The sequence below is a fragment of the Gopherus flavomarginatus genome, chromosome 2 (genome assembly GCF_025201925.1).
Source record: "Gopherus flavomarginatus isolate rGopFla2 chromosome 2, rGopFla2.mat.asm, whole genome shotgun sequence".
In the NCBI taxonomy this organism is placed as follows: Eukaryota; Metazoa; Chordata; order Testudines; family Testudinidae; genus Gopherus; species Gopherus flavomarginatus.
The window spans coordinates 107,603,199-107,628,689 of record NC_066618.1 but is presented as its reverse complement, the minus strand read 5'-3'; the positions used below and the strand labels follow the sequence as shown (position 1 = coordinate 107,628,689).

At 39.8% G+C, this 25,491-nt stretch overlaps 1 protein-coding gene across 4 annotated transcripts in view; it reads left to right on the top strand.

Annotated features, from left to right (window-relative positions):
• Positions 1-25,491, top strand: part of COBL (cordon-bleu WH2 repeat protein) — a 241,224-nt gene that overhangs the window by 187,319 nt on the left and 28,414 nt on the right. For all 4 annotated transcript variants that reach the window (XM_050937664.1, XM_050937665.1, XM_050937663.1 and 1 more), the window contains one exon: positions 17,987-18,296. In XM_050937664.1, coding sequence (XP_050793621.1) covers positions 17,987-18,296 — 310 coding nt within the window. The remainder of the gene's footprint in view (positions 1-17,986; positions 18,297-25,491) is intronic.

Here is a 25,491-nt window from a genome sequence, read left to right as displayed (position 1 = left end):
AATAGAGCTATATTTGGAAGTTAGCTGTTGAAACTCTTCTATGAGCATACTTGTTATTGGTGGTTTTAGCTGAGGTATATGTTTCTGGCCAATGAAGTGAAGTTTTTTTGGGTCACCTGACTAATTTGACATGGGAGTTCTGTGTGAAACATTTAATTTTCTGGATGTTCTAACTGTTGACTTTGGATGGTTATAAATACTATTCTATGTGTGTATAGAAATAAAGAAGGGGAAACAATGAAAGAGCTGACTGTGGAGCTAGAGAATGATGTCACAATTTGTAATGGGCTATGTCTGTATGAGATAAATAGAAAGTTTGACACAAAAAAATGGACAGAATGATAAAATTCCTTCCCGTTAGGCACAGCTCCAGTCTGGGTTTTACTTTCAACCATTAGCACAGGTGAAAAATGTTAGTGATGGCTTACCATGGGCTGATGGCAACTTCTGGACTCCCTGTGATTATTATTACCCATAAAATAATTCATATTGCTGACAGGGGGCTAAATATTAGTTGCCTTATTCATGCAGCAGTCCCATTTGCTGCAAGAGTACTATTTATATGGGTGAGGCGAACAGGATTTGACTGCATAAATACAAAACTGATGTCCAAAACCTGTCCTCAGACAGTTGAGTGCAATTCCCACTGACTTCTATAAGAGTTAAGCATAAGTGAGTCCGTTTCTTACAGTTAGATCAGTGCAAATCAGTAGTAACTTTATTTTTAAGTGAATGGAGTTACACTATTGTAATAGTGAGGAGAATCAGGCCCATGAGAAGAGAATTTCCTCAGCTTTTTTCAACTGTACAAAATATTTGTCTCCTCTTGCTGACTTTGCTGGCAGCTAGTCCGTTGGGAAGGAAGGCGTAAGTACAGCACAAATGTGTTTTATGTTCTTTCTCTGGATTATCCTGGAAATATGAATCTGTCATAGGGATTTTATGGAATTCTTAGCAATGGAAAACATCAGTAAGAAAAAGGATGAATTGAATAAACCAGAATGCACAGGGGAACTCATGGTGAAGTTTAAAAGAAAAAGGTTTAGAAAATGGGCTCTTTTCTGTGGTTTTTAAAATCACCTAATAAAATGTCGGTTTGTAGCAGAGGTGCATTAATCGTTTTTACTTTTAACCACGATACTGCATGTGTTTTTCATGCAATTTTATACATGCTTAAGTCTTTGTTCTCCAAGGTGGCTACTGAAAATCACCTTCACAGTCCATTTGTTCAGATCCTGAAGCATGCTTGGATTGCAGCAGACCACCTCTGTAAAGGATGCAGTTTGCCAAAAACTACCACTCAAGTCTAACAGTTGCCAGCAAAATGTGGCTAGCAGCATATTTCTCAACCAACCCTTATTATATAGGGCAGTTTCTGTTTTTAGATCTAGTTTTCCTTCTGTCTCACTGAGACTTGCTGGAATCCCTTTATCAATCTGCATACTACTAGAACTACTTGGGATGATTTATAAAGTGGAAGTCTGAAGAAATCTGCTAAATATTCTTGACTGTATTCCCATGTTATCCTGATCTGTGTTGTCTCCTTCCTTTTCATAATCTGTTGAATATTATAGCTTAAACCCCATCCTACATAGGGCCAGGTAAGGCAGGCAAGGTACCCAGTGTGAGTAGCTACTCCATGTACTTCTCAGCCCCAGGGCATCTCCCACCTGTTACTGTCTACAGAGCAGGAGAGGAGGGATGGGGTCTCTGCGTATAGAGAGATCCCTCAAGTCAGAGCTACTCTGCACTGAGGGTGAAGTCAAGGAACTGTATCTCGGTGCAATAAAAGTCAGGGAACCAGCAAATGGACTCAGAGTCATAGGTATGGGTTGTGAGTGAATGGGAAAAAATGGCACTTTAGATCAGTTGAACTGTGGAAAGGTGGGAGACCAGAGAGAAAGAGGCTACAATAGTTGAGGTGAGAGAGGATCAAAGCAAGAGAAAGAGGTGATTTTGCTCATGTTGATTAATTCTCCATTTCCTGTTAAATCTGCCTTTTTTCTCTTTGATGGCTTGTGGTGAAAATAAATATAAGAAATGAGAAGGAAAAATAACTACTTTCAATTGGAACTTCTATTGTTTCCTCTAAGACTGCTCACAGACCTGGTAAATACATTTTAGAGTACCATTTTATAGTGGAAATTTAGCCATATAATAATAATTTCCGCTAGGACTGTTGATTAATTGCTGTTAATTCACATGATTAACTCAAAAAAATTAATCATGATTCATCGCAGTTTTAATTGCACTGTTGAACAATAGAATACCAACTGAAATTAATTAAATTTTTTGGTTGTTTTTCTACATTTTCAAATATATTGATTTCAATTACAACACAGAATACAAAGTGTACAGTGTTCACTTTATATTATTTTTCATTACAAATATTTGCACTGCACAAATGAGAAACAAAAGAAACAGTATTTTTCAGTTCACCTCAGACAAGAACTGTAGTGCAATTTCTTTATTGTGTAAGAACAACTTACAAATGTCGATTTTTTTTTTGTTACGTGACTGCACTCGAAAACAAAACAATGTAAACCTTTAGAGCCTACAAGTCCACTCAGTCCTACTTCTTGTTTAGCCAGTTGCTAAGACAAACATGTTTCTTTACATGTACGGGAGATAATGCTGTGTGCTTCTTATTTACAATGTCACCTGAAAGTGAGAACAGGCATTTGCATGGCGCTTTTGTAGCTGGCATTGCAAGATATTTACGTACCAGTTATGCTAAACATTCGTATGCCCCTTCATGCTTTGGCCACCATTCCAGAGGACATGCTTCCATGCTGATGATGCACATTAAAAAAAATACATTAATTGAATTTGTGACTGAACTCCTTGGGAGAGAATTGTATGTCTCTTACTTTGTTTACCCACATTCTGCTATATATTTCATGTTATCGCAGTCTTGGATGATGACCCAGAACATGTTGTTCATTTTAAAAACACTTTCACTTTCATTTGACAAAACACAGAGAAGTACCAATGTGAGATTTCTAAAGATAGCTACATCACTTGACCCAGGTTTAAGAATCTGAAGTATCTTCCAAAATCTGAGAGGGATTGAGTGTAGAACATGCTTTTCAGAAGTCTTAAAAGAGCAACGCTCCAATGTGGAAACTACAAAACCCGAACAGCCAATAAAGAAAATCAACCTTCTGCTGGTGGCATCTGACTCAGATAATGAAAATGAACTTACTTTGGGCTGCACTGCTTTGGATGGTTATAGAACAGAACCCATCATTAGCATGGACACGTCCTCTGGAATGGTGGTTGAAGCATGAAGGGACATGTGAATCTTTAGTGCATCTGGCACATAAATATCTTGTGATGCTGGCTACAGCAGTGCCATGTGAACGCCTGTTCTCACTTTCAGGTGATACTGTAAATAAGAAGCAGGCAGCATTATCTCCTGAAAATGTAAACAAACTAGTTTGAGCAATTGGCTGAACAATTAAGACTGAGAGACTTGTAGGCTCTAGAGTTTTACATTGTTTTATTTTTGAACGCAGTTATTTTTGTATATAATTCTACTTTTTTAAGTTCAACTTTCATGATAAAGAGATTGCAGTACAGTACTTGTATTGGGGAATTGACAAATACTACTATTTTTGTTTTTCACAGTGCAAATATTTGTAATAAAAAATAATAATATAAAATAAGCACTGTACACTGTATTCTGCATAACTGAAATCAATATATTTGAAAATGTAGAAAGCATACAAAATATTTTTTAAAATGGTATTCCATTATTGTTTAACAGTGTGATTGTGATTAATCACAATTTTTTTTAATCATGTGATCACGATTTTCCACATGTAATTACATGCAAAATAAAATGTAGATACACAGGGCTTGATTGTCCCCTGTGCATGAAAATCCAGAAAAAGAGATGGAAAACTTCTGAAGTTCCCAACACTTGATTCTCCATTGTAATGTATTTTGTGTAGGCAGCTTGGTCTGTATGAAGTGGTTGTAGTTGCAGCTATGCTGTGAAAGCTGAGGTGTAACCTGCAAAGTGGGCATTGTTAGTGAAATAAATCTATACTGCACTGATTCTCCTGTTTGAGGTCAGTTGGTCTAAGCGGCTGGCACAAATTAAAGCAACCTTGAGACTGCTGTAATCGCAAGTGCAAAGTGTGTACAAGGAGAGCATCCAGTGACTTAATACTCTGTGTCTGCCTTTCTGCTGCTGTCCAGGTGAGACTTGTCCTTTTTCATGCTTTCCTGGCACAGAGATGGTGGATCTGTAGTAGGTTCACTTTTGTGCAATATGGAGAGATTTTCCTTATAGAACCTATTTGCATAGGAAATGTGAATGTGTGTAGTGTCCAAAAACCATTGAGGATTTGTGCAGACAGGAGATGTAGGAAACGGGGGAAAGTGGCTAAACAATCTGAAGCAGATTATTGTTTATTAAGGTGAGCTCCTCCAATATTCAGCCAATAATGTTTGGACTTGGAAAGGGTCATTTTGTAGGCAAATGCTAAGTCTTGTGCTACCATAGATTTGGAGGAATTTCACAGTAGTATGTGCCATGGAAGTGAGATTTTTTTTCCCTAAGTGCCATTTTTCTCTGCCAATTTATTCTGCCCATTAGTTAGAAACTGCTTGTGTCTATTTTGCATAAAGCCAACTGACTTTCTTCATCTTGTGCTGCTCTCCAGTTTCCCTGAATAGCAGTGACCAGATCTGTTCAGGGACTACTATATCTCCCGGGCTGCTGTAGACACAAGAGAATGGAGGGGTGGGAATTCTGTTATGGTTGGAGAGTCTTTCTCCTATTACCTGTGTATCTGCATTTGTGGCTATCTGACACACACCACCATTGAATTGGAATGGTGTAACTGATTCCATTACACTAGAACTGTAGCTGCAACCCAGGATTAACCCTGTGGACTTTCCCTGCATGTGCCACATCTGTGGCAAAGATAGCCCCCATTCTTCATCCCGTGAAACCAACTGAGGCTTCAGCACTATAAACCCACTTGTTTCCTGGGGCAGAGCTGTAATGGAAGGTTAAACTGTATTATCCTGTTCAGCCACTAGGTGGCATAGTGTGAAAACTACTTTATTTAATCTAACCTCAGTCGTACCAGGCAGAACATTAAAGGATTTTATGATGAACACGTTTGGTATGATAAGTAAGCTTTGTAGCCAGTCCATATCTGGCACAGAAGTACATGACATGATGTCAGGAGTAAACTAAGAAACAGAAGGAAGACACCAACGAAGGTTGCAAACGGAAGGAACAAAGCAACAAAGGTTGGAGGGTCTCATCAACGTGCCGCTCTTGAATGCCCCAGAGAACATCACCTTTGACAAACCTTCACAATGGACGACTGGAAGTAGTATTTTGCAAGATTTCAAACTGCAAACAAATTCCACAAAGAAAACTGTGATATACAGGTATCTTCTTTAATGTATGCTTTAGGAAAACAAGAAGAACAAAATCTTTAAATCGTATGACTTTATTGAAGACAGTCACAAAGATGACTATGAAAGGATTCTGGCTATGTTTGAAGCATACTGTATACCTCAGAGAATTATGGTTTATGGAAGAGTATGTTTCCATCAGAGAATTCCAGAACCAGGAGAAAATGCTGAATGTTTTATGAGTTCTCCATATATTGGCTGAAAACTATGATTTTGGGAATGCAAAATATGAAAATATAAGACTGAAGCTTGATATTGGATTAACAAATAAAAACCTTTCACAACAGCTACAACTGAAGAGAGATTTAACCCTAGCCACAGCTATACAGAGAGCAAAGGAGTCTGAGCTGATGAGGCAGCAAAACCTTGACAAACTTGAAAAACCTGAAAGTAGCTTAGAAACTGTAAACTGTAAAGAGACACATGAGTGTTAAAAGTCATTATCATAAAATCCCTGAGGCAAGCAGAAAGAAATTACAGGCTAACAGGGACAAATTCCAGCCTACTTGCACACTGTGTGGAAAAAGTCATGTCCCAAGAGATGATACATGTCCAACCAGAGGCATAGAGTATAATAAATGCATGAAATATGGACAATTTTCAGCTGTTTGGCGCACCAAAGCAGTCAGGGATTCCACTCATACTATAGATCTTCAAGAGCCATAGTTTCTGGGATCTGTTTCTTGTGATGAGATAGAGCCTGACTGGAGAATGAAACTGAATATTCATGGCAAGACTGTTTACTTTAAAAATGACTCAGGAGCTGATGTCACAGTCATCTCACAATCACCTTCAATCCCTCCCAGAGCTGAAGTCACCTGACATAGCTCTGACTAACCCTGGAGGTATTCTGAACTGCATGGGCCCGTTCACCACAGAATCAGCTTACAAAGAAAAAAGCTATACATTCAGAGTGTGTGTGATCAAATGGCCACAGACCAACAGCCTTCTCAGCCTCAGTGAGGCAGCCATGATGGGCCTAATGAGAAATGTAGAAAAACTCAATGGTGACTATTTGGTAATACTGGATTTTTGAAAGGCAATCCAGAACAAATAATCTTAAGAGACGATGCTGAATCTTACAGGTACACACACCTTGCAGGATTACTATGTCAATACCTCATAAAGTGGAAACTGAGTTAAAGAGAATGGAGCAGATTGGCATAAGTGAGAAAATCTCTGAGCCACCAGCATGGTGTGCCCCAGTGGTAACAGTTATCAAGAAAAATGGAAAAATATGAATCTTTGTGGATCTTAAAAGACTTAATGAAGCAGTTGAGAGAGAAAAATATTTTCTCCCCAGAGTGAAAGGCACTATTATATTATCCAAAGTGAATGCCTTGAGTGGATTCTGGCAAATGCCTTTAGCCAAAGACAGTGCTCAACTGACTAAATTTATCACATCTTTTTCAGAGATTACTTTTTGGGATTACCAATACACCTGAAATTTTCGAAAGAAAGCATAACTGTTAACAAACACAAACGGAGTTTCAGAGTGGTAGTTTTGTTAGTCTGTATCAGCAAAAAGAACGAGGAATACTTGTGACACCTGAGAGACTAACAAATTTATTGGGGCATAAGTTTTCATGGAAGATATATATATGAAAAGATGGGGATTGCCATACCAACTCTAACCAGAAAAATCAATTAAGGTGGGCTATTATCAGCAGGTGGAAAAAAAACTTTTGTAGTGATAATCAGAATGGCTCATTTCAAACAGTTGACAAAAAGATTTGAGTAACAGTAAGGAGGGGAATTAGCATGGGGAAGTAGTTTTTTTAGTTTGTGTAATGACCCATCCACTCCTGGTCTTTATTCAAGCCCAATTTAATGGTGTCCGGTTTGCAAATTAATTCCAGTTCTTCAGTTTCTCATTTAAGTCTGTTTGTGAAGTTTTTTTGTTGAAGAATTGCGACTTTTAGGTCTGGAATTGATTGTCCAGGGAGGTTGAAGTGTTCTCCAACTGGTTTTTGAATGTTATAATTCTTGACGTCTGATTTGTGTCCATTTATTCTTTTGTGTAGAGACTGTCTGTCTGGTTTGGCCAATGTACATGGCAGAGGGGCATTGCTGGCACATGATGGCATATATCACATTGGTAGATGTGCAGGTGAACGAGCCTCTGATACTGTGGTTGATGTGTTTAGGTCCTATGATGGTGTCCCTTGAATAGATATGTGGACAGAATTGGCAATGGGCTTTCTAGCAAGGATAGGTTCCTGGGTAAGTGTTTTTGGTGTGTGGTTGCTGGTGAGTATTTGCTTCAGATTGGGGGGCTGTCTGTAAGCGAGGACTGGCCTGTCTCCCAAAGTCTATGAAAGTGAGGGATCATCCTTCAGGATAGGTTGTAGATCCTTGATGATGCGCTGGAGAGGTTTTAGTTGAGGGCTGAAGGTGACAGCTAGTGGCGTTCTGTTACTTTCTTTGTTGGGCCTGTTCTGTAGTAAGTGAATTCTAGGTACTCTTCTGGCTCTGTCAGTTTGTTTCTTCACTTCAGCAGGTGGGTATTGTAGTTTTAAGAATGCTCGATAGAGATCTTGTAGGTGTTTGTCTCTGTCTGAGAGATTGGAGAAAATGTGGTTGTATCTTAGAGGTTGGCTGTAGACAATGGATCGTGTGATGTGGTCTGGATGAAACTGGAGGCATGTAGGTAAGTATAGCGGTCAATAGGTTTCCGGCATAGGGTGGTGTTTATGTGACCGTCGCTTATTAGCACTGTAGTGTCCAGGAAGTGGATTTCTTGTGTGGACTGGTCTAGGCTGAGGTTGATGGTGGGATGGAAATTGTTGAAATCCTGGTGGAATTCCTCAAGGGCTTCTTTTCCATAGGTCCAGATGATGAAGATGCCATCAGTGTAGTGCAAGTAGAGTAGGGGCATTAGGGGATGAGAGTTGAGGAAGTGTTGTTCTAAGACAGCCATAAAAATGTTGGCATACTGTGGTAGTTTTCATGTGTGATCTTAGATGGAAGAAAACTCAAGACCGTCAATGAAGTCCTAGTCCTGATCAGACCTTCTGGACTGAAGCTAATCAAGGAAAAATGCATTTTCCACTTACCCCAAATTGAGTTTTTGAGAAAAACAATAAACAAAGATGGGAACGTAACCCAGAGAATGTAAAAGCAATTTGAGAATTGAATGCACCAACTAATGTACCAGATAGAGACATATACTGAGGATGGTAAATTACCTTGGTCAATACCTACAAGACAATTCTACAGTGACAAAACCACTGAATGAACTGTTAAATTCCAGCACTTCTCGATTATGAGGGCCAAATCAAGAAATTGCCTTCGAAAAGATAAAAGAAATGATCTCAACAGCTGCAGTTCTCAAGTACTATAATGTGAACAAATCCACCAGGGTCGGTGCGGATGCAAGCAGCTATGGCGTAAGTGGTGTGTTGTTGCAACAACATGGCTCTGAGTGGAAGCCAGTTGCATTTTGTTCTTGCACACTCATGGTAGCAGAAAAACAGTATGCACAGATTGAAAAGGTGTGCCTGATAAGAGTATGGGCCTGTGAGAACTTTTGCAGATATCTCTGTGGACTGGATTAATTTTCACTGATAACAGACCATAAACTGCTTGTAACCCTCATCAATGGAAAACTAGATCAAGCACCACTGAAATGCCAACGTCTATTGGTATGGTTAATTCCATTTAACCCAATTGTTAAATATGTTCCTGGGAAAAATCTGATAGAAGCAGACATTCACATGGAGCCCAACATCACACTCAGTTACTTGTGAACTCTAAGATGACATAAAGGTGTTATGAATCATATGGAAGCATGCAGAGCATTGTCAGTAAAGACACCACGCCACCTTCAAAAAGCAACCTCACAGACACTCAACTTCAGGAAGTTCTAAGTTACATTGGGGTGGCTGGCCCAAGTATCTAAAGGGTATGTCTACACTACGAAATTCGATCAATTTTAATAGAAGCTGATTTTTTAGAAATCAATTTCATACAGTCGGTTGTGTGTGTCCCCATTAAGTCAGCGGTGTGCGTCCATAGTATTGAGGCTAGCGTCGACTTTTGGAGCATTTCACTGTGATAGCTATCCCACAGTTCCGACAGTCTCCGCCGCCCATTGGAATTCTGGGTTGAGCTCCCAATGCCTGATGGGGCAAAAACATGGTGGCGGGTGGTTCTGGTACATCTCATCAGCCCCCACCCCCCCTTCCTCCCTCCGTGAAAGCAACAGCAAAAAATAGTTTCTCGCCTTTTTTGCTGGGTTACCCGTGCAGACGACATACCATGGTAAGCATGGAGCCCACTCAGCTCACTGTCACCATATGTCTCCTGGGTGCTGCGGTCAGATGCAGTGCTGCGGTGCTGCTGTCAGATGCAGTGCTACACAGCAGCATCCCCTTGCCTTGCCTTGCCTTGCGGACGGCAGATGGGGCTAGCTGTCGTCGTTATCCCGTGAGTTCTCCTGGTCGACCTTGGTTAGGTTGGTCGGGGGCACCTGGACTAAAATGGGAATGACTCCAGGTCATTCTCTTCTTTACGTTTTGTCTAATGGAGATTCAGTCCTGCCTGGAATATCATGCCAGCTGAAGGCTTCTGCCTCAGGCTGCTCTACCAGTCGGCAGCACCCTGCAGTTGCACCTACTCCAGCTTACCCCTTGCTCCCATAGCTCATGAAGCCTGGACAGTAGTAAGGAGCAGTTCAGCTATAGGCTGAGCAAGTGCAGGATGGTGGTAGAATGTGCCTTTGGCTGTTTCAAAGCTCGCTAGTGCAGTTTACTGACTTGGTTAGACCTCAGCAAAACCAATATTCCCATCGTTATTACTGCTTGCTGTGTGCTCCACAATAGCTGTGAGAGTGAGGGGGAGGTGTTTATGGCGGGGTGGGAGGTTGAGGCAAATTGCCTGGCCACTGATTACGCGCAGCCAGACACCAGGGCAGTTAGAAGAGCACAGCAGTGAATGCTGTGCATCAGAGAAGCTTTGAAAACCAGTTTCATGACTGGCAGGGCTACGGTGTGAAATTTCTGTTTGTTTCACCTTGATGAAAACCCACCCCCTTGGTTCACTGTACTTCCCTGTAAGCCAACCGCCCTCCCCTCCCCCATTTGATCTCCGCTTGCAGAGGCAATAAAGTCATTGTTGTTTCAAATTCATGCATTCTTTATTAATTCATCACACAAATGGGCGGATAACTGCCAAGTTAGAACGGGAGGGGTGGGGGAGGAGGGAATCACAGAAGTGGCTTAGTTGTATGGGCACCCCCTAGAATGGCATGCAGCTCATCATAGAAGCGGCATGTCTGGGGCTTTGACCCGGAACGTCCATCTGCCTCTCTTGTTCTTTGGTAGGCTTCACGCGGCACTGCTGCGGGTCCCTGTTATAACCTCTATCCTTCATGACCTTGGAGATTCTTTCAAATATTCCGGCATTTCATCTTTTGGAACGGAGTTCAGATAGCACGGATTCATCTCCCCATACAGCGATCAGTGCAGTACCTCCCTTTTGGTCCATGCTGGAGCTTTTTTGCCATTCTGGGACTTCATGGTCACCTGTGCTGATGAGCTCTGCATGGCCTCCTGTGCTGATCAGCTCGCTACGCTGGCCAAACAGGAAATGAAATTCAAAAGGTTGCAGGGCTTTTCCTGTCTACCTGGCCAATGCATCTGAGTTGAGAGTGCTGTCCAGAGTGGTCACCATGGAGCACTCTGGGATAGCTCCCAGAGGCCAATACCATCAAATTGCGTCAACACTACCCCAAATTCGAACCAGGAGGGTCGATTTCAGCACTAATCCCATCAGGGAAGAGTACAGAATTCAATTTTAAGAACCCTTTAAGTCGACAAAAATGGCTTCATTGTGTGGACAGGTGCAGGGTTAAATCAATCTAACGCTGCTAAATTCGACCTAAACTCATAGCGAAGACCAGGGCTAAGAAAGGGACAAGAGATTGCTTTGCAGTGTGTGGGCAATTAAGCAAGTCAAAGGACTCATTATTAAAAGCAATTACCTTGTAATTCCAAATGAAATGAGAGGAGAAATCTTAAACCTCATCCATGAAAGATATCAAGGATTAACTAGATATCGTAAATGGCCCAACCAGTGAGTGTGGTGGCTGGGCATCAGCAAGGACATAATGAATAAGTATCTGCATGTGAACATTGAAGAACGAACGGACCAACACAACACAAAGAACCTTTAATAAAAATGTCTCTGCCAGACAGATGTTGGAAGAGACTAGCTGCAGTTTTATGTGAATTCAGTGGGCATCATTACCTGGTCATCGTGGACTATTTTCCCATATATATATAGAAATAATGTACTTGAAAGACAGTTTTCCTCATTTTTGGTATTCCAGGACAACCAGTGACAGACAATGGATCCCAATTCACTGCAGCAGAATTTAAGTTCTTCTGAAGAAAATATAATTTTGATCATATTACTAGCAGCCCACATTAGCCGCAGGCAAATGGAGAGGCTGAGAGAGTTGTACAGACAGCCAAGAAAATCCTATAGCATGAAGATCCATTCCTTGCTCTTCTAAGCTACAGATCAATACCAGTAGCGGTTACTACATATAGTCCAGCACAACTGCTGATGGGAAGACAATTCAGAACTACTGTTCCAACTTTGGAAAAGAATCTATCTCCAAACTGGCCAGACATGAAGAGAGTAGCCGAATTGGACAAAAAGACTAAAGCTTATGAACACTTTTACAACATCACTCAGAGAACTAACAGATCTAGAACTCTGTGACTGTGTTCATGTCAAATTGGGTGGAGAAGGATGTCGTAAAGCTGTCGTAAAGAAATACAATTATTAAAGCTATGGTAAGAGAAGAACAGATCACAGTGGAATATATTACAGCTGTCGTAAAGAAAAAGAATCCAGTGCCCAGGCAATATGTGGTTGAGCCTTCAACGGAAACCTTTAACGTCTATAGTTTGTTCCTCAGAAGGAACAATCAACAGAGCGAACTGTTCAGATGACAGATGCAAAACAAGAAGACTCAAGGATTCCAAACTGATGACCAGAACCAGCTGTTGCAGCTAATGGACAGCTAGATGACCAAGTTGTTACATGTTGGGGTTGTGTAATTAGAAAACCAGTACAGTTCAGATATGCTTAACAGATTAAACTTCAAAGACCGTGTGATAATGTACATATTGTAAATGATAGGATTGTAGAACTTAAAGAGGAAGATGTAATGGAATGCTAAACTGTATTGTACTGTTCAGCCACTAGGTTGCAATGTGTAAAATACTTTATTTAAATGAACCTCAGTCATACCTGGCATAGCATCAAAGGATCTTGATGAACACATCTGGTGCATGTAAGCAAACTCTGTAACCAGTCCATTTCTGGTACAGAAGAATGACACTCTGCAGAGGTTAAAGCCTTTCATGTGGAGGCCGCTAGATTATAATTGCAGCTGCAGAAGCTGCACTCCCAGGGGCTCTGATTCTGGCTGGTGTCCCTTAGCCCCCGCTCTCAAAGCATGCGGAGATGACCATGCACAACATGCAGACTAATCTTGAGTAGGCCAGCATTATACTACACTAGGATGCTCTGGAGTAGGAAGGGGGACTGCACTGCGAAGAGTAGGGTGCCCAGATGCTCTGATTTTATAGGGACAGTCCCGATTTTGGGGACTCCCCTACCACCACCACATGTCCCAATTTTTCACACTTGCTGTCTGGTCACCCTAGCGAAGGGCAACCATCTGTACCTTCTCCTGGCCCATGGCCCCCGGGCCTTGCAGAGGAACCACAAGGAGAGCTAAAGCCTCAGAGCTAAATCTAGGTTCCTTCCGCTGATGCCCATATGAATGACTATAAATATATATTGTGGTTACTGAGAAGAGCTGTCAAATTGATTGAGTTCTGCAAGGCTTTCAGTTACACACACACACACACACACACACACGTATATCTACACTTCAAGCTGAGGGCTTGATTCCCAGCTTGAGGAGACATACCAATGCTATCTCTGACTGAGTTAGCATGTTAAAAATAGAGCACAACTCTGGCAGCAAGAGTGGTGGGAGGGGTTTGCCCACCCCCCCAGTATGTGCCTAGCATCTCAGACAGGTACATATTCAGGGCAGCTAGCCCCTTCTGCAGTTCACACTGCCGCAATCAGAGCTATTCTGGGTATGACGACTCAAGCTGGGAATCACATCCGTCACTCAAAGTGTAGAGTGTAGAGATACCCATCGGCTGAATTCTCCCCTCAGTTACGTTAGGCAACCTGTCTGAAGTAAATGGGCCTGGACTGGCATAACTCAAGGGAGAATTTGATCCATTTTGTCCTTTTTGCTAATTCTGCTTAGTGAGAGCTATTGGTTTCCCAATTATATTTGCATTAAGTTTTTAGTCCATTGTTAAAAACAAAATAATTTTTCTAGAAAATATCTATCTTGTATGAAGATTGCTACAGTGATCCTTGTATTACCTATTTTCATAATCTCTTGTAATCATTATAAAAATGAATTATAGACTATTTTTTTGCTGTGTCACCTGCCATGCCTCTTATAAAGGTACCTTTTCTTTCTTGACGATATACTACTGAATTTTTTTCAAATATTGCTTCTTTGTGTGACCCATGTCCAGCTTTTTATAGCTATTGCTAATACTTAGAGCAATTGTCTAGAGGTTTTGAGCACTGTCACTAAAATAAGGATGTTGTAATATTTGGGCCATTGTAAGAATTCAGTGTTGTTTAACATATGGTAATTTTTTATTATTATTATTCACAAAAATACTGTAATAAACCACTTGGAGTACAGCAAAATGATTTCACCCTGTGAAAAGAGAAAATTTGGCAGTGAAACAAGCAGTTGAAAGAAATCTGAAAATAATGGTTGCCCTGTTAGCACAGAGAGCAAATACTGAGAAGAATTAAAGGAACGTTTCATTTGTAAATCTATTACAGAGCCCTTGATTATTCACTAGACAGGGGTTAAAGCAACAATTTCCTCTTTTAAAATGCATTTTGATTTGCTGTTTCTATCATGGCTGAATATGGCAGTAAACCAGCAATGTCATAAAAACAGAAGACGTAATTTGGAAAATAAAGCAGCTTATCCTGAATCCATTGAGAGAGTTTTTTGATTGGCTTCAGTGAGTGCAGGCTCATACTCTTAGAGTATGCTTGTTTTAAAGTCTTGGAGCCTGATTCTGACCTCATTTGAATGCAGTGGAGATACTCTAGGCTTACATCAATGTAACTAGGAATAGGTTATGTCCCCTGTCCCTCATAAAATATTAAATGTAATAATCAGTTTGAAATTGTGGCAAATGTAAATCAGGCAGGATAGAACTGAAAGTGATGTCTGTACCATATGTTGACACTGTATGTATTTTATATATTGTATGTGTGTATGATGTGTATGTACATATACATGCAATATCAAAATACATTCATTTATATGTATACTATCTGATTCTCCTCAGCTCAGAGTTTAGTGTTATCTTAATTACTTACAGGGTATTGAGATTAGAGTGACAAGGTTCCTTTTGTGTTAAGCAAGAGCTCACATTCCTGACTGATGAGCTACTCTCCTCTTTGCCTCTAGATGATCACAGGAAACATTCTTAAAAACAAAACAAAAAAACAACAACAAAACAAAAAGTTTGTAACTTATGACTGACCTAATTGTGCAGTGGCAGGGCATTTTATTGCTAGGCAGGGCAGATCTGTGTTGCAAGACACATTTGGGCTTTCCAGAGTCCATATTCTGGTAGGTGAGAAACTGTACTGTGTATTGCTGGGCACCATCTAACTGCAGGTAGAGAAGACATGGCACACAGTATGAAATATTAGTGCTTATTTATCAACTGCAGGCCTAACTCTACACTATGTTAGACTGGTACAATCCAAATGAAGTTCGTGGAGAAGCTGGATGTCACTGAGGGCGGAGTTTGGCCCCGTAGTATAGTTATTAGTATAGACAGCCTTCCAGAGTGCAGCAGTGTTTCAGCAACGTTAATTTATCTGTAGTAATTATTATCTATGGACCAAATCCTGAAGTCCTTACTCAGTCTATAATTGTGACTTGAGTGGCAGTTTCCACTGAGTAAGGATGTCAGGATGTGGCCGTATATTTGCTGTTTTGTTGGGAGTGGTGTGATAAGAGGAAGAAAGGAACAAGCATCTGGGTTTTTTTCTTTTAGAAGCAACTTCAATCATATCCTTACTCCTTCCTTGTTGAATAGGAAGGTGCCATTTTACACTGTCACTTTTCAGAACAGAACTGCAGTTTAATGACCATGGGGAAGCCCTCACATTGAAACGTGTGCCTGTAGGAGTCAAAGGCTTACACACTGGTTTCAATTCTCACTTGGGCTTAGCGGTTTGGAGGAGGAGTATTTATTTTGTTTTTCAGTGTATGGCGTAGGAGCTTTGGGGATCTCAAGACATTTCCTGTAACTGGGCAACTTGCTGGATGATATTGGCAAGTGGAGATCTCAGACCCATTTCTCCACATCAGGAGACATTTGCTGGGGGGGGAGGAAAGGTAGGGGTGCTGGGAGATACAGGAGGAAGGGGAGAATTCCACAGGCAGACACATATTGCAGGGATCACTCCAGCCAGCTGTGCTAGAGCAGCAAACTGAGCATGCACAGCTCTGGCAACAGCATATTGGACTTATTTATGGCATGTTTGTGGCAATAGATGTAGTCATTTTATTGTAACATACAGAACTTCATGCATCAAGGTATATTGCATTGTGCATTGCTTCATTCTTTAAATTGCTTTCTTACTTCACTATAATGTATTCCACTGTGATCTGTTCTTCTCTTACTATAGCTTTAATAATTGTATTTTTAAAAGTAATTGAAAACCAAGCAGCACAAACAGTATGGTGGTGTTTGTTTATTGTGTGTTTTCTGGTCATGTTATCCTTTCTCAGTGTTGGTGATTATGTACTGTGGTTATTCTCAGATCTGTGCATGTGTTGATGCTCTTCTAAACACTTTCCTATATCATGACCATACCATAATCAATGTACTGCTTCTTATTTATTTTTAAGACTATTTTAACAGGATTTTTAAATAGAATAAAATCTTTGATTAAATGTGAAAAATGAGAGCTAGCATCATAGAAAATAAGGTCAACAAAACTGAGTAACATCCCCCTCAAACTTGCAGTAGAGTTTTTGCAGCAGCCTCAATCATAAATACGTTTTGACAGCACTTATAGCTTTAATCATGACTTGTAACCCTATGGATTTTATTGTTTCTGCTGTCAGAGATCAATTTCAGTATTTAATCACATTGCGTAACTCAACCAAGGAGAATTTTGGTTTGATTTGATTTAAATGCTATTTGAAGCTTCATTGCTAAGATAAATCTTTTTAAAATAAATATTTTATTTAAAGCTCCATTTTGATGATACATCTTTTTTTCCTTACACAAAGTGGTGCCCAGTTGACTAATAGATATTTAAAACCCTCAGGAATAATATACTGCAGCTCAAAATGTAACAAAACAAATTCAATAATTTTTTGTCTGTATTCTTCTTACTGATTTGCGGATCGTATATTATTTGTAAGTCTTGGGCTCTGATCCTGGAAACACTTAAGCATGTGCTTGATCTTATCCATCATTGTAGACCCATTGGCACCAGTGAGAGTATTCACATAATTAAAGTTCAGCACAATTATAAATGTCTGTAGGATCAAGTCATAGCAGACATTTTTATCTAATGTCTATAAATATAATAATAATTCCTTTTGTTGAAATAAATCTGTTTGGGACTCGAATCTGCCCCCAATCCATCATCAAAACTGTTGACATCAGTGGGAGTTCCCCTTACATGAATAAATTGCAGGATGGAGCCCAAATTTGTATATATCTTTGGGGGAATCAAAAATTGTATATTTCACTTAAAGAAGGGGAAAAAAGCACAGGAAATTAATTGAAGTACTGAGTTAACAGTTATACTGTGTCTGTTAAAAGTCTCATTATTTACATGTTTTACAAGATTAAAGTTTGACTTGCAAAAGGAAAACTATTGTGTGTGTTCCCTGTTGCTTCTTTATAAAACTGAAATGTTGGGGTTTTCTGTTCTTAATAATAATAATAATAATTAATAATAATATAGTTCTCTTTGTTAAAGATTAACATAGCTCTGCCCCTTTGTTTGAAGGAGCAGAAAGCTTCCACTCCTATAATTCTCCAAGAAGTTCTTCAGAGTAAACAGAGACAGACTTGAGTTTGCTGACATTTCTAAAGGAAAAATGGTAAGGAAAATAATGTTGAAGGGGGTATTCAGGAAGAGAACCACCTTTCAGGAAGCAAAGATAGGCAAAGTCCCCATTTTTTTGTCCTTTTGCAGGTCATCTTTATCAAATGTCTTCTGTTTCTGGTCTGGTGTTTCTGGTGGCATTTCCATTCATTTCCAGTCAAGCTAGTATTTATGTCAAGGGTGAAAACCAGGACCCATTGAAGTCAGTGGCAAAACTCCCATTAACTTCAGTGGATCCAGGATTTCACTCTATGTTCTTTCAGTTATCTAAGCATGAGCAGTGATTTTTAGCTAACTATCTTTACTGTATTTCATTCAGAGAGCCTGCAGCTTGTAGATGATAATATTTGTGTTGTGGATGGTATGGTTTTGGAACTATCAGAGGTAGAGGAGACAACATCAGTAAGCAGCTGTTTTGCATCAGAAGACACCACTGAAGACTCAGGTGTTGTGAGTTCTCCATCTGATGTCGTATCTTTGGATTCACAAAATGACAATATGAAACTGAAAGACAAGCCAGTGAATGGTCAGGAGGACAATACTGAAAGGGATGGAACTTACGCAGCAGAGTTGTGCTCTGTGAGGAATACCTCCTGCGATAGCAACGATTCTGGAAATGCTCACCAGAGGTAAGTCCCACTTGTAAAATAGTCTAAAAAAACCTCATTTGCCTTTCTTATAGGAAAGCATTTAGCAAAGCCAGCTTCTACTTTTTGTTGCTATTTCATAACCCAATGCCAAATAAACACCTAAGGGCTCATCCTAATGAAAATATTTAGTGCCAAAACGCCCTAAGATCATGTGCTTGTAACAACTGGCAGAAGTAACTTTTTTGTTTTAATTTGTAATTTCTTGCAAAATTCTGCTGCTCTTCAGGGCTGATTTCTCCGTGAAGGCTGAAATAATTATGTGTCATAGTCTGGTTAATTCTGCAGCAGCGATAATGTATGAGGGAAGGGCTGTAATTTTATTGCAGATCAGCATATTTACAGCAACACTGCCAACCAAGGAAATAATGTTTTTTAGACAAATAAATATTTTCCTGCAGTTTCTTCAGCCCAAATATCGCAGCACTCAGCTCATACATGAGAACTTGGAAACTGATTGCAGACACAAGTGAAACTGACTTTTCTATTTATTTGCCAAAAGTCACATAGTGAGCCAATGGTGGAACTGGAAAGAATGGGTATAAACTGGACACTAGGAAGTTTAGACTTGAAATTAAATGAAGGTTTCTAACCATTAGAGGAGTGAAGTTCTGGAACAGCCTTCCAAGGGGAGTAGTGGGGGCAAAAGACATATCTGGCTTTAAGATTAAGCTTGATAAGTTTATGGAAGGGATGGTATGATGGGAGAGCCTAATTTTGGCAATTGATCTTTGATTATCGCCAGATAAGTATGCCCAGTGGTTGGTGATGGGATGTTGGATGCGATGGGATCTGAGTTACTGCAGAGAATTCTTTCCTGAGTGCTGGCTGGTGAGTTTTGCCCACATGCTCAGGGTTTAGCTGATCGCCATATTTGGGGTCGGGAAGGAATTTTCCTCCAGGGAAGATTGGCAGAGGCCCTGGAGGTTTTTCGCCTTCCCCTGCAGTGTGGGGCATGGGTCACTTGCTGGTGGATTCTCTGCAGCTTGAGGTCTTCAGACCACAATTTGAAGACTTCAATAACTCAGGCATAGGTTAGGGATTTGTTATAGAAGTAGATGGGTAGGGTTCTGTGGCCTGCTTTGTGCAGGAGGTCGGACTAGATGATCACATTGGTCCCTTCTGACCCTAGAATCTATGAATCTATGAAAGAAAAATCAGTTCTTTGTGCTCTGCTGATGTAAACCGGAAATCAAAGGGAGCTACGCCACCAGCAAGGAGGTGATCCAAAATGACGCACAGAAGGGCACCTACTCTGTGTGATACTGCAAGATTCAAGGGGGGAAAAAACCTGTTACTACTTGTTCGACACAAAGCCTGTGCTCCCTCTGTTTAGTATCTAATCTACTGTACCTTCAAAAGAGCATGTAGCATTGCCCTAATTATCTCCTTCCACACATTTCTGAGGCAAAACTTGAAGTAGGGGATAAATTGACCTGCAGTCAATATTTAATCCCTAAATCTGACTCTGGGCCTCATCCTGTTCCGATTGATGTCAAGACCCCTACAGATGTCTTTTTAACTCTGTCTTCCATGTGGCTTTTCCTTGCTGTATAATCCACTATAGATCCCCTAATAATTTCTTTATGGAGGATGACATAGACTAGCATAATAAGTATGATTAGCACTAAACACTTGATCCAAACACCATTGAAGTCAGTGGAAAGAGTCCCACTGATTTCAGTAAGCTTTGTATCAGGCCTCATGAGAGGCATAAGCCATCTTCACTTGAAACAGCAAGGATCAAACTGATTAGATAAAATATGCATATCTAGGCTGTTGTATACACTGCCCTAAAGTAACTACAGTCTTCACTACCACAAACACTCCTTACTCATCCCCAAATTTCATATCAGAATTGTGACTTTGAAGCACAAAATACACCACAGCATAGCCCACTAATATAGCATTCCTAATCAGTGCAAAGTATTTTGCAGCATTTGATGGCATGTTTCATGCTTCCCAATAAAGTGAAAGACCTATCGCATGCCATTAAAACACCACATACCACAGCTTGAAAGTCAACATCTGCCTTAATTTTCACTTCACTGTAAGGCAAAAACATCTCTCGTTTTGGATTCAGCTTTGCCTCTGATCCACATAAAGATGACAATAAAGTTATGATTATAGAAAATTTTAGGAAATGTTATACATAAGAAAGAGGTGTAAGTTATGGATCATGTGGGAAATATCACTTAAAATTTGCTAACTTTTGTCCATGTAAAAATCTCAGTCCTCATGTTGAATTAGCACATTGTGGGTGTTTTTTGCATATATTACCTTTTATTTTTTTTAATTCACTTCCTGTGAGTATGAAATCACTTCAGATCAACGTTAGGGCCCTGTGGGAGCCTAAAATCTGTAATAGGTTTTAGTACTACGGCAACAGCAGCTGATGCTGCGGTACCAGAGATGCCGATAGCAAAATCTTTTAAACTGATGTGTTCTCTCCTACAGTATGTGAATTCCAACTCCGCTCTTAACCTGTTTGCAAACAAACTAGTATTGAAAACAATGCCATTTTTACTGCCCTTGAGGTCAACTCCTTAAGTCTTCAAAAAACTACTCCTTAGGAAAGAAAATAAATAAGTTTGTTTTATTTTTTAAATACATGTTTGTATTAAAATCTTAGGTTCGTGATCTGAATTTGAGTCAGTTTTGAGCACTGCAGGCAAATTTACAGCATGTCATTTTCAAGCCTTCTGTGTCATAGCAGATCCACTGCCTATGTAGTAAAGTCAGGTGAAGACTTTGGGATTTTATGTAGTTCCTTAGATGAACAGGGACTGTAGAAATCAGCCTTCTACACAATCCCCTTTCCTCCATCTGGGAGCTGAACTCCTGGTGAAGTCAAAGTAGAGTTTTGTATGAACATTTACAGTAAGTTATACTTTCTTATATTTCTGTTCCTTGAGCATTGGAGCTCCAGTAGAAAACAATGCATGAAGTTCATGAATTCTTGCTACATTTCTACCAGTTCCAGATATTAGGATCTAGCTCAACTTTAAAATAAAATAAAATAAAATAAACTGGAAAGCGTGTAATTGCCATAAAGAACAAGTAATATGTGGTGTAAAATGCCATTTTTTTTAATTCACTTTAATAATCCAGGAGCCGATTAGTTTCGTGTTATATGAAAGTGCACCAGTTAGCAAGAATGGGACAGAGTCATCTCTGGTTCTGAACTCCATTGAGCCCAGTACAGTTACACCAGGGACTAGTTTGGCCCAGTATTTGAAAACTGATTGTAAAGGCTGTTACAGGAGATTCTAAACATTTTGTATTATTTTTACTAATCATTATAAAGTTGACTAAACGCTAGGCTTTAGTTACTTACAAAATAAGTAATTTCTAGGAAAACAGACCTATTACAGAAAGAAAAGGTCTGAGTCTCATTTGCACCGAAGTCACTTTACACTGTTCTGGAAGTGGGAGTAAATTAAATTCACTCACTTTAAGGCCCGTCTGCACTGCCAGTGCAGTAGAGAGCCTATGAGTAAGTGAAAATCAGGTCCAAAGTGTTTACATAAGCTAATGAGTCCCACATAATGCTTAGCTCATGCTCCAGGGGGTATTCTGCGATGTTGCCTACTTTTGGCAAATTATATTTTTTAATTCATTTCGTTAAGGCTTCCAGGGGCCTTTAGGCATGGGTGGCTTTAAAAATTAAAAGTTTATTTATTTATTATCATAAGGGATGTATGACTAAACTCTGAGAAAGTGCAACTGAAATGCATGCCAGCCTTTGAAAATCACAGGAGAGAATTACAATCCGAGTCTGCCCATCAGATGCTATGTAAGTCAGTAAAAACCATGTGTGCATTCAAAGGCAAAATCTGGCTCTTAGTATGCAGTAGACATATGTGTTTACAAGCATAAATCTATTGTCAGATATGAAATGACATGTACAGCTATCTTCACACTTTCAGAACTGACAATGACTACAGCAATTGTGTCTCCAACGAAGTTTTCTCAAATAGAAGGTCTTATAGGGTACTACGCATAATATGCAGGGCAGAGAGATTTCAAAGTAAGACCCCAAATCCTGCGAGCTGCTCCAGCAGATGACCAGAGCTGTGCAAATAATAGATTTTTTGTTTCCCTGGCAATTCCAAAAAATTGGAAGGGGGAGGAGGATAAATTTTTGGATCAACCCAAAAATGAAGTCTTTTGAAATTTCTGGTGAATAGGAAAAAAAAGATAGGGGGTCAAACAAAACATTTTGTTTTGATTTCAAGCGTTTTAACATGTTTTCAAAGGACATTTCTAAATAAAAAGTGGTTTTGAACCAAACCTTTATTTTCAAAAATGTCTGAACAAAATGTTTCTTTCTTTTTATCAGCTTTGTTCTTTTTCAAAAGGAATAGCTCACTGATACTGACACAAATTTGTGAAATGTTTTAGTGTCACCAAATCTGCATTTTTGGCAGGAAAAAGGTTTTGGACAAAAAATTTCACCCAGCTCTGCCAGGTGCCCATGCTGGAGTCCTATTGCCTTCATAGGGCTTTGCCCATGCACAATGAGCAGCTTGCCGGGTCCCTAATTTTCAAAAATGTAATTTCATGTCTGTTTTGGGGTTAAGTAGAGCACTAGACTGGGAATTCAGTCTATTCTGGCCTCTGCATCAACTTGCTGTGTGACTTTGGGCAAGTCACTTCACCTTTCTTTTCCCTCTGGTTTCCTTCTCATGATTTGTCTCTTTTAATTGTAAGCTCTTAGGGGCAAAGCTTGTTTCTTGCTATGGGTATGGCTACACTGAAGCTGGGAGATGTGATTCCCAGCTCACGTAGACATACCTGTGCTAGCTCTGCTTGAGCTAGTATACTTAAAATAGGAGTGCAGCCAGTGTAGCACGAGTGCCGGCTCAGGCTAGACCCAGGGGTCTGGGCAGTTGTACGCAGTTGGCTAGCCCAAGCTGCCACCATACTACCCTGGCCTCACTGCTATTTTTAGGTAGCATCTCAAGCAGAGCTAGAGGGTACATCTATGCCTAAGTGTTTTCACAGTGCCTAGCACAACGTTCTCCTGGTTTCAGTTGGGGGCCTCAGAGTCTAGCATAATAGAAAAAATGACTGTAAGCATCATTAAGCATTGACCCTGAACACTCTTTCAGCCTAACTCTCTTCCTTAATATCCCTCTTTGCAACTGACTTATTTTGGTTAGCATCTTATCACATACCTGCTCACAAAATTTTAATATATAGTATTACATGAATAATAAGTAAACCGCAGAGAAGTTAAAATGTTGCATACATAGCAATAAACACATCTTATGATCTCTCACAGTTGTTACTCCTGTCCTCCCATACCCTCTCTTTTCCCATTCTTTGTTTGGTGTCAGCATGCCAGCTCCTTGGGGCAAGGATTGGTCAGTTTTATATATCTGCAAAGCATCATGCACACCTACTGTGTGGAACTGTATAAATAATTACACACAAAATGCTGTGTTAAAAGAGCATTATTCAGGTTGTAAAATCAAGCAGTCAAAAGTTAGGCTCTGCCAGTGCAACCTTCATTTGGCCCCCTTGTGCTTTTGTATTATGACGTAGTCTTTAATCACCTGATCACATATTATTTTTTCTGCAGGACTCCAGCCTTATTCTGTGCACAGGATGGATAGTGCTCATTTAATGAGCAGCTATTCAATATTTTGTTTTATCCTCTTTGCTCAGTTTGGGGCCCCATGCCTGCTTTACTGCACACTATTCAAACTCTGCTCTGAAGTCAGAATTATTAATTTCCTCATGAGCTTACCTATGATGCTCATCATTCTTGTATCCAAGTACTTCCTGAACACTAATTAATTTATTTTCACAGCCTCCCACTGTGAGGTGTGGGGTTGGCATTACCATCATTTTATACATGGGAAAATGAGACACAGAGAGATTAAGGTCAAAAGTGTCCACTAATTTTGGGTTCCCATTTCAGACTCCTAGGACCTGATTTTTCAGGGTACTTAGCAGTATATAGAATTTAATATGTTCAAATATAGCTCCTGCTGACCTTGAAGTTGCAATTCTGAGTGCTCAACACTAGAGCTGGGTGAAATGTTTTTAGCAAATAACGTTTTTGCTGAAAAATGCTTTTGGGGGGCTCCAAAACAATTTGCAGATTTGGGTCAAATTTGACTAATAGTTTCAGCCAAAGAACTATGGGGAAAAATCAAAAAAGTCCAAACATTTTTCTTTGACTGTTTTGAACAATTTCATTTTGGCTTTTTGATTTTGAAACAGCATTCTATTTTGAAATCTGACCAATTTTTTAGGACACACAAACACACACACACACACACACACACACACACACACACACACACACGTGAAAACCACCCAAAAATGTCCAAATTGAACCAAAAAGCTTGGAAAAAAAATTGGTTTCGGTTGACCAAAATATTTTTGGTCTATTCAAAAGAAATATTTTTCAAATTTTCAATTTGACAAAAAAATTCAAAAAAAATTGATATGGGTTCAAATCAAACCCATTTTTTCCATATATTTTGGTTGAGCCCCCAAACTGAAAAATCATTTATTTGCCCTGCACTGTTCAGCACTTCTGCAAATCAGGCCCCAGAACCATAAATTGGGCACCCAGAAAATGACAAATTTGATTTAAGTGACTTGTTTAGCATTTCTCAGGAACCCTGTGACACAGGCAAGAACAGAGTTCTCCAAGGCCGCATTTAGCATAAGACCTCCTATTTCTCTTCCTGCAGGCTCCTGCCTTGTTCACTACAATCTTCCAGCTTTAACAACAAATGAGGCAGGGGTCCTACAGATAACAGCCTCCTTAATTACAAAACCCTGCTCCAGATCTAGAACTGGACCATCTTGTGCACTAAATGAGGTGGGGTACTGTAGGAAAAAATAGTATGTGATCATGTAATTAAAGACTGCATCTACTTCATATGCACAAGGGAGCTGAATTAAGGTTGCCTGGGCAACTTTAATTCTGACATTTCCTAATTTTTGAGTGAGTGACTTAGCAACCTTAATAAACTTCTTCTAACATAGATTTGTGTGTATATTTTCCTAGATTTTAAAAAAGCAAAATGAAAAAAGAAAATGTGACATCATATTGATACCCACATGGGTGATTAGAGGGTTAGAACCTGAAGATCCACCGCACAGACTTTAGCTAACAAAGTAAATGATAGCACTAGTAGGTTGCCATCCTGTA